This window comes from Trichoplax adhaerens, genomic scaffold (genome assembly GCF_000150275.1).
Source record: "Trichoplax adhaerens TRIADscaffold_23 genomic scaffold, whole genome shotgun sequence".
NCBI classification, from domain to species: domain Eukaryota; kingdom Metazoa; phylum Placozoa; class Uniplacotomia; order Trichoplacea; family Trichoplacidae; genus Trichoplax; species Trichoplax adhaerens.
Window position 1 is genome coordinate 767,134 of NW_002060964.1, and position 10,856 is coordinate 777,989.

The following is a 10,856-nucleotide window of genomic DNA, read 5'->3' on the forward strand; positions in this document are numbered from 1 at the left end:
GATTATTTAAGCATGCATCTCCTCTAATGTATTTGTATTTATTAAGTTTATTTGAAAAGCCAAATTTGCTGGCAATTTAAAAATAACAGGTTAGAATATAGAAAATTGGATAAAATATTTGATAAAAATTCCACAATATCACCACGAAGAGCAAGTTTAAAATGGGTTAGGGTTAGTGCAATTTAGCTATGATAAGACTTAAGCCTACTTCGAAAAGGAAGGATTATAGATTGGTATTAATCTTTTAGTTTAATCATATTTTAGAAAAATAGATCGCTTCTAATTGACTGCGCCATGACATGCAGAAACATAAAACGTAGTTTATTTTTTAGTACTGAATACTGCAAAAAAAAATGCTCTCAAGTTTGCCATCTGGTAAATTACTCTTATAAGTATATCTAAAGCAGTACTAATTTTCAAGTAGTTCTAATCGTTGAAGTACAGGTATTTTAGGTATTCCATGAAAATTTTATGCTACCGTATTGGCAATGTTTTAAGTTTTAATATTTGCATTATAACGAACATAGTAGGATTCTAGAAGTTGAAAACATCATTACGGATCATATATAAATAAGATGTTATAGCTATAACGTATAAATACAATGAATATACTGAAGATTGAACTTCAATTTAGAGTGGATAATGTAGTGATTGCATAATCGTAAATCACTGAGTAAAAAGGTGCCGTACATCTGCTTCAATTTCTAATAAACTTTGTGACGAACGCAATTATGTAACCTCCTTTTCAATCTTAGATATATAAAAATCATGGACTGAAATATGTTTACGTTTTCAGTCATCTCTATCGATTATACTATTACCTATATAAGTTTATCTACTTTCATCATTAATGCCTGAAGCTCGAAACTAAGACTAGCTAATGTTTTTTCCAATATTTATTAAAGCCTTACATGAAACGAATTGATCTCATACTTAAAGCTTATGATACAACATGAACATAGAAATGAATTGTCAGCGACAGAAGGGTTATTCTCACTTTCATTTAGCACTTACAGCATATTTTTTATAGAACATTAGAATCAATTGTAACTAAAACTTTGCAGAATTTTAATTTAGAGTATAGATTGGGTTTCCCTTCTGATTCCAACGTTATTCCGGCTATTAATAATCAGAAAGCACTCTTACGTTTCTATATTTTTATTTGTTCTTATTAAAAGTGCCATTATTGGGTACGAGTCAACTTAATTGACAATCTACAAGCTCTCAGACTACCGTCGAACATCGTACGTTTTGCGAATTGATTAAAGCATTGAGAACCAACAGTTTCTAATAAATCGCAATCGCTTCACCAAAATCTAGCTGGTTTAATTTAAAAATTTAGAAAAAAAATCATCTTTATTATTGAATACCTTAAGATTTCTTTTACAAGCCTATAACATCAGATAGTGACAGTACTGTCATGATGATCACGTTTGAAGGCTACTGTTGTAAATAAGTTAGATTTCGCGTTCCTGAGAAAATTCAATTAAACTCGTATTATTAAATGAAATTAAAATTTACCAGGACAATGCAATTGTATGTGACATTTGAAGAATTGAAGAGAACATCTTGAAGATTAATAAAGATTCAGAAAAGTCATTAAAATCAATAAGAAGCCGACAAATCCTAGTGCTGATTAAAATAGAAGTATAAATTGATACTTATGTACGGTGTAGGTAATTTCCTACAAATCTCTATGTCTCATGCTTTTGATTCTCAATATTGCATGGCAACTTGAAGTGTTTGATTACAAAGCGGTACCCACTCAAATGTATCATATTCTTGTGTACAAGTAACTAAGATCCGCTAAATCACAACATTTCAAGAAATAAAGAACTAATAAAGTGCTTAGACGAAGATGGTCATTGTCTAATGCGTCCATTTAATATCCTTTCATTTGCTAAATGTAATAGAGTATCAGAACAAGATCTTTAACAGTCCAAAGAATCCAGTGGATCGTAGATATCTTTATTACTGACAGTGTTATTCGTGATGTCTACATCAACGAAAAATCTGTGGTAGTAAATTTAATTTAAAATTAAAAAATAATTATCACCTGTTACAAATCCCTAATCGAGTGCTACGTAGCTTCTTAATTACTAGAAAATACTGGTTCCAGGATTGCAAAGGCTAGTTAAACAATATATCATGCACTAAATTCTTATATCAATAAGTTAAAGTTAAATATCGATTAAAGTAAGTGTTTGAGGTTGGCGGAAGTTGATCAAATGTAATAAATTGACGACCATGCTATAAATAAATTGAATAGATTAAAATTTGCATAGAATTGGATCGCCACTGAAAGTGGATGTATTCGAAATAATTAAAAGAATTGACTTTAAAGTAGTTTATCAAAGAGTATGGTCCACATTCAATAGTTGCCATGTTGCGGCGTTACCGGAACAACGTTAATATTAGTGTAAACACAAAATATCTTAATGAAAGATTATAATGGCTGGGTAGTTGCGTAATGATACTGTTTTTAGTTATATAGTCATTTCTGAAAACAATTTACCGGTTAAGCCAAAGCAAATAAATCTCTCGGTCGCTGCTTGCTACAAACTATTTGCTAAAACTGGACCATACTGACAGTCTGTTTTAATATATTGTTAACCTCGATCACTAATAACAGTACTTATTAATAGCTGTCAAGTTAATAATCAACAGACAAGATGAGCACTTATTTATAAACTAGTAATACAAATTAAGCTTCGTACGATATGACGGAAAAGTCTAATAATTTTATGTGTTGCACTGTATACAGTAATATCAGCTTGCAATCTCAAAGTTTCATTGCTGATACCAATCGCTTGACATAGGATATAAATCTAAAGAAAGATTACAAAACAGATCCGCATGCGATATTTCAGTATAAATTTAGAGAAATAGGGACTACATTAATAAACGAAATGTTTGCAATCTATTTAAACTCAATCATTTAATCACATAGTAACTTATCTCGCTCAAATTTTAAAATCTAAATTACCAATGTAGCGAACAAAGAAAAATCGAACACTAACTCAGCTGTCGATTAGAAACTTAGACACCATAACTACGAACACTCTAAACTATTACTAGCAGTAATATAAATTTTCAATTGCAGAGCTTTGAATTTGTGTCTATTATATGCGGTATAAACCAAATCCTACGTTATCAAAAGCTATCAATAATGAAATTGGCGTATTTAGAACCAGTAATCACAATATATACCATGCTAATATGATTTATGACAAGTAAATTATCATTTTAAGGAGCCGTTTTTATTGTAATAACCAAAATTCGTTGGGATATGGATAATTTTCTCGTTACAATAGAGCGTGGCTTTCAATGGGCTATTATTAGGTAATAAATTTACGAAATAGAGTAAGAAATCAATTAAATGTTAAAAATAATATCGTAAGGTCAGCAGAAAAATTGCAAGATGTGTATTCTCCGAAGGCACTGTAACTTAATACAATGAACTTGGTTTTATCCGAAAGGCTTTTGATATTAATCATATTTATATTACCGAGCATATTTACCGTTGTATTATAGAAAAAAGAGAAAGAAAATGATTCTCAATGATAATAGCTCTATTGCTTAGTATCTTACTGTAGTCTGCAGTACTATCGACTTTAGCCATAATTTAAAATTTATTTCAATATTATTAATCAGCAAGGGTAAGGCATTTTCTGTTATAACCTATGTAAGCTAGATTACAAATTTTGTCTTCTTTGTATAATTATCTTTGACATGTCTATCTCTTATCGAAGGTTTTAACAATCCATACCAAATTAATAGTAAAAATCAAGAACGAATGAACTATTCACAAAGTATTAATATTATAAATGATTGACTTTAAAGTTAATTTCGCTACTATGAACTTGTGGATTTAGCTAGATGATCCGGATAGTAAAAATCGGTATTTAACATTATTTTTGTCTATTATCTCAATAGATATTGGATATGATTTGAAATTAACATCCGTTCGACTACCATGCCAGGATTTTCATTATTTCATTTGCCAATTTTAATAGTCTTATATATCTTTTCTCTATGCGCATAACACAGAATATAGTATTGTCAACAAATATTTTTTCCATAATCAGTCTTTAAATGTCAAGATCTTCATCTTGTGATTCTGAAGCTATGTATTGATAATTAATGTGAAAGGAAAATTAGACAATTTAAATATAATATCGTAAAATGATATGAGATAGTAGCATCGCTGATAGAATGAATACCACTTGATGTTGTAAAAGATTTAACAACGCCTTTCATTACTCGCAAAAGTATTTTTGTCTATTTTGTTGCATCAGTCAGTATCAACTCATTGCTAAAGTAAATGATACGAATCAATACAGCATGTGACTAATCTAACACGGCAACATGGACAGCTAATTATATTATCTAGATAGCGGTCTTATTAGGGTGATTTTGTAGTCATAATTTATATGAAATGATTTCATTTATCATGGGAATTACAGTAAGTAAGGTACCGTTATTAACATGGATTATAGCGGCTAGTGTCTTTAATCAAGCTGATTTTCGTTATAAGTACCCAAATTGTATTGGTGCAGCACTTACTGTATAGACTGGAGTCTGTATATTTGTATACTGTAGTAGACATAGTCAGCCTATTACTAACATGAACTAGAGAGCAGTAATTTATGTTCAGGATTTCATTACAATTATTCCGTAATGCATTATACTAGTATTGTGAAAATTAGCTTCAAAGGGCATAAAATGGGCTCAGATTAATCGATTTAACTACATTGTTAGATTTATGAAATGAGTGGGAAACCCACGTTTCATAAATTGATTTAGTAAATATGTAGAATAAAATTATCTCATACTTAAATACGATCTAAATAATTACAACAATCCTTTCAGATCCAATATCCTATAGCTCAATTCTATCTAAAATTGAAGCGATACTGTAGAAATTATGCAAAGCTTTCAATAGAATATGTGCTATAGCCGCTACTGACAGGAATGAATCTTATATTTACATTTAATGGAAATTTATTGCCCAGATAAATTGCCAAATCATTGATTAATTACTAAAATTTTCAACGTTACAGTATCAATTACATTGTATTGGACTAATATTTTATTATCTAAAAGAATTTTCACCTATACATAATTTAGCCTTAATCAATCAGAGTTATCATTTATCCTCCCCTTCTCAATTTTATTGAAAATGTCGATACTTCTATATTATAATTTAATCAAACAGGACTGAATGAACACTTACATGTGGTGCAACTTTTAGCACGGTCGCGTTGGCGTTTGTTTTTAAACCAGTTACTAACTTGTACTTTAGTTAATGAGGCTGCTTCAGCAATGATAGCTTTCTCTTCCGATGTTGGATACGGATTACGTTGATAGTATTCTACTAACATTTTCCTAGATGACTCTTTGAATGAATACGTAATCTTCTCACCATCTGAAATTGTCAATGGTAATGGATACTTTTTCCTAACACGATACTTGGTCACAGCGTCCAATTCTTTTCCTCGCGATTGCTTCTCTTCCAGATAATGTGCTTCTTTCCATAATTCTTGCAATTTAGGATGAAATTCGGAAGAAAATGGGTAATTTTCCAAAAGTTGATACAATTCTTCGAAATTGTGTTGATGGTAGGCAACTGTAGCTCGCGCTAACAAGATATTTTGATTGACTTTCAATTCATCATTGGGTGGCAATGACCAAAGGAATGTGGCTAAGCGATCTATATGGTTTCTTTGCAATAAAATATTGCAAACTGAGGCAAATTGATCAGTTGAAAAATTTCCTATAGGTAAGGAAGAATAACCGTTAGCCAAAGATGAAAGTGATGGATGATATTGTTGATATTGTGATTGCGGTTGTTGTTTTGGATAAGGTTGCTTTGATGGCTGAAAACCACTTAAGTAATTATAATTTAAAATTAAATTACTATTGGAATGTCGATGTTCAGGATAGCAATACATATAAGGAAGGTAGGCCATTTCTTCTTGATTTTAACAATACTCACAGTTATGCTGATAGTTTTATCAGGAATACTTGGATTCTAATAGCACGTTATGGATTGCAACGTGATTGATGCTGTAATTAGAAAGCTTTAAATTCAGTCTTGATCGTGTAGTTATGTAATATATTTGGAAGTAAAGTTGATATTACTCTTATTATTCAGAAAATCTTAATATGAGAAGGTAGCAAGATACCATGAGTTAAAAATAATGATGTTGTGTCCGGTATCGAAATCAATTTATAACTACGTTGTGAATTAAAAAGAGGAGGGGAAACCAGAGTAAAAGGAAGAGGTGGAGAATAGAAATGTTGATGATGATTTAGCAGACTTTGAGCCTGCATGGTAGAGAGGAGGAGTAAATAATATTAACAAATGGAGAGAATTGATGGCGCCGAAGTGCTATATATTATGTCAATAATAAGAATGAAGAACAGTAATGAAGAAGAATATCACCTATTCAACTGAAAAGATGAAAAATAGTTGCATGTAGGGAGATCCCAGCATATTGTTTAATGACTCATATCACTACAAAATAGAAATCAACAAAGCATATTATCAGGATTCAATCTATTGTATCTGACAACTTGACGGCTACATCTAAGTATGAATCATTCATTCGTCAGAATTGATAATAATTATATAGCACGATGAATATATGAGTATATTGTTATTCTCTATAGGCTTATCTTGTCTACTGCTATCTTCAGGTATTTTCTTTTGTTGTTATTTATATTTTTTTATCCAATAAAATCGATTATCATTAAAAGTTACAACTATTCAAGAGTTTCTCCATAAGATCTCCATAACGATAGATTAGAAATTTAATTTTGCTGATCAATTTTCCTAGCAGATTGATAGCTAACTTTATTTATATTTTATGATTTAGATATAGAAGTTGTAGGAAGTATTTTTCAACATTTATTAGCTCTCTAGATAGGCAAAATGAATACGTGTGACAATCTGATAATCAATAATGTCAATATTATCTCATCTATAGTTAAAATTGGACGAAGTAGTGTCGCCGCCGATATGATCAACAGTCTTCCTTCGCTTCCCAAACACCCACTCACCTTCCATCACTTTTGTAACGTCATCGTCGTATCCGACTAAAAAGTTTATTTTATGGATTATTACCGCTCTATGTTTATTATAGTCTACTTTTATCGAATCATGAATCAGGCACAATAAGTAGAGTATGCATTGGTCATATCTCATTGGTGAGAAGTGGAAATATTTTGCAGTTTGGACATCAATGAATTATGAAAGTAATGACATTGCCAACTTTCAGTACCCGTTTTCTACATATTATTATGGTCAAGACTTAGATCTAGTATTTTTTAAATTTTTAATTACTATTCATAATGAATATGCGCATATACAATATAATATTAAATAGACTGATTGATTAATTGATTGATTGATTAATTGATTGATTGATGTTTTATTTTTTTCTTAAATTTAATCCGTTGGTCGGTATTCGAAAGGAAAGAAAACAACTACAGATATACATGTTATCTTATTTCATTTATTTGAATTCTCCTCTAACTTATTATTTTAAAATTGATACTTTATAGAGTCAGCTGTTGATAGCAATTAATTTAAATGACGTGAATAAGTCGACTAGATATATCAACTAAATCGACTAGAAATTAAAAAATGAATAGATAATCTATAAATCTTAATGTAACTAAATACTATCTATCGCTGTTCTACTTTATAGAAATAAGATCATTCTAACTATTGATTCAATAGACGATGCATGATCCTATTTCTGTGTATTCTCATTGAAACCAGATTATAAATTCTCAAAATGAGAACTATTATTTAACAACAAAGTATTATTTGATGACATTCAACATGCCATGACATGATTATCAAAAGATGTAAACAATTATCTAATACCAAATTCTACTCCATTCTAGTATTATCCTGATTTGATCTTTATTGCTTATCAAGCATTAAGTCAATATTTTATTTATACAAGGAAGTAGTTCAATTTTGAATATCCTACATCTTGTATCGTCACATGTCCATCATATTCTCATCAAATGAAATAGATATTTCTCCTATGTTGAATTAATCGAATTTCGATCATGCTTAAAAATATCAGGCAGGATATCGTGAATTATTTAGTAAACATGACATCTAAAGCCGATAGCCTTTATCGATAGTAAAGTCTTTAAAAGCTACAAACGAATCAATTACTTCGGATCGAATTCGCCTAACATTATTGCTAGCCTTTGTTCTTTATATTTTTGACAATCTCATTTATTGCAATATGAGAATATCGTATGCAGGCCAGTATTTTCTGAAACTAGCAGATCCATGACAGCGCTTGAAATCCAGTTCTAAAAGAAATGTTTAGCGGTAGCCGTAACGAATATACGCGAATTTACTGTTGATATGAATATTACGAGTATAATAATATCGAAAATCTTATATTTGGCATCTAGCTTACAATGTAATTTATCATAATTTGATTGCTGTCAACTATTAATCAGTAGGCTAGCTTAATAGCATTAATTGCATATCGTTTCATAATTCAAGGTTTCATAGCTACCTTTTCTCCATTATTGATCGGTATAGCAACCTTTTTGATCAAATAATAAGCAAAGTATTCAAGACCTTTGAGGAGAGGACAAATTAGTTCCCTAAATTTTTCAATCTAAAAATTTCTTTTATGAACTCAATTTACAATAAAAACAGTTAAAATCATCCAGTTTAATTTTAATGTAGTTTCTAACGAAGAAATCGAAGCGATTTAATACCATAACTGTTGAATAATAAAATTACTGGGAATATATCGTATTTCATCAAGCTTGGCTTCGAGATGAAGATCATTGAGTAATGGTATGGTTAAAGCTATACAACTCGAACTAAAAGTAGAAATGATTTGTCAAAACCATCATACGCATATCTAAGCCTATATAGGTTGATTTAGAAACTTTGCCTAGCTTGGAATTAAAGTTGCAAATGCTTAATAGTCATAACGTTGTCGTTGTTTAATGACCATAATTAAAAAGCAGGCACAGTATTATTCATATCTTTTTACAATAACATAAGGATATTCTTGCTTTCTAGATACTGTTGCGGCTAATACTGACGATAAGACAGTCAACCAGTAAGATCTTTAAATTCCAGTAATAATATAATATGAGACTGCTACAACTTAAAGCTTGATTGCATGATTGCATTGTTACATTAACAATTCATTTTGCTGCCTCAAAAGAACTTTGATTATCCAGCAGGTCAATTAACCGTAAGTAGTTAATTATTATCTAGAATAGAATAATTGCCGTTTCATTCACTGATTTGAACTGTAACTGGAAGAGCTTAATTAATAGAAGTACAATGTAGAATTAACCCTATAAACTAACAAAAGTATCAATGTGCAGTAGTCTAATTCATGAGTTGACTAAACAATCCTCATAAAAATTATCTATAGAAAATGTTTCATTTTTAAAATCTATATTCGTTAATAGAGTATTTCTTGGCAGCGTTATGATTTACAATTATGAATTAACGATGTATCATCATACGCGCTTTTTAGGACCAGTTAAAAGAAATTTGGTGCATTGTCAATTTCTTCACTGCTACCCTATCCAGGTTTATGGTCCTAAAATGACTTTCATATAATATGTTTGCCTAAATTTAATCCAGATGAAAAGTCGAGAATAACGATATAATTTGCGGATCCAAATATCTTAGTTTTATAAATGGGAGAAAATTTTGTGATATGTATGAAATTTTTCTCTCCTAGGAAAATTTATTACAGTTCTTATAATATTTTGCATTTATTACTAGTATTTAGCATAATGAAAAAATGAATTTTTCCATCAAAAATGGCAACAAGGAGAATATAAACGTGATTCTTATACAGATGCATTGGTACGAACGATACTAATAAATCTATTGATCATTGGGTACTGTTATAAATATTTTGGATCCATATTGAGATTATAATTGATCCAATCTGCAATCCATATTTCTTGTTTTGAGGATTTTAAGTAGCGGATTTGAAATTTTAAAAGGTAAATAGAGTAGTGTAAAGGGCCATAACGATGCAGTATCATTTGGGAATTAATTGTAATTTAAGTTGAAAGATGATCAACATCGAAATTATATTTATAGTCTTAGTAAAATAAGGAGACTTAGAATGTGCTAAATATTGATTAACTGTAGATTGCTTTGGTTAGGAGAATTATCACGGACTATTGTTATAAGTAGGTTATCTGAATAAGAAATACATCTAAAAGTATGCATGCTATTTAACTTTGAAGTTTATGGTTAGTATTAGGTTGTTGCTTATATCGATCAAGTGAATATCATACATGTTCTATCTGTGAACTAGAACTGAGATACCGGTTATGATTATGGTGAATATCTGCCAATTTTGCTAACCATTGACTTTTCTCTATATTGACGAAGCAGATACCGGTAGTAATCGGAAATTGCGAAGCTGGCTTATATTTCATCAAATATCGTCAGATTGGCAGTAAGCTAAAACTGTAGTCCACAATCTTCCTAGAAGATACTTGACTTTAATTAATAAAATTTCTACAATATTTTAGTTGTGATTTGCCAACATATCTATTATCCAAATATCAATTAAAAAGGGTAAAATTAGATAAAGTTGATAGCTGATATTCTACTGTCTTACGGTTCCTTTCAAATTTCAAGTAGTAGTTTTCCGGACTACTAAGACGGCTCAAAATTTTTATTTCGGGAATAGTTGCCGAATTAAAATCCCCTTCCTGATACAACAACAGCACAATTATTACTTATATTCTCATCTTCTTTGATAGAAATTATTATGATCCTTTGAATCAAGATGAAGTCTATAATGATTTGGCTACAATTT

At 30.2% G+C, this 10,856-nt stretch overlaps 1 protein-coding gene across 1 annotated transcript; it reads right to left on the reverse strand.

Moving 5' to 3' along the window:
• Window positions 1–5,252: 5,252 nt before the first annotated feature.
• On the reverse strand, window positions 5,253–5,792 carry TRIADDRAFT_5673 (uncharacterized protein; the record flags this gene model as incomplete). Its single annotated transcript, XM_002117342.1, has 1 exon — window positions 5,253–5,792. A coding segment is annotated over one exon (540 nt), but the record flags the coding sequence as incomplete, so codon positions are not given.
• Between the last annotated feature and the right edge of the window lie 5,064 nt (window positions 5,793–10,856).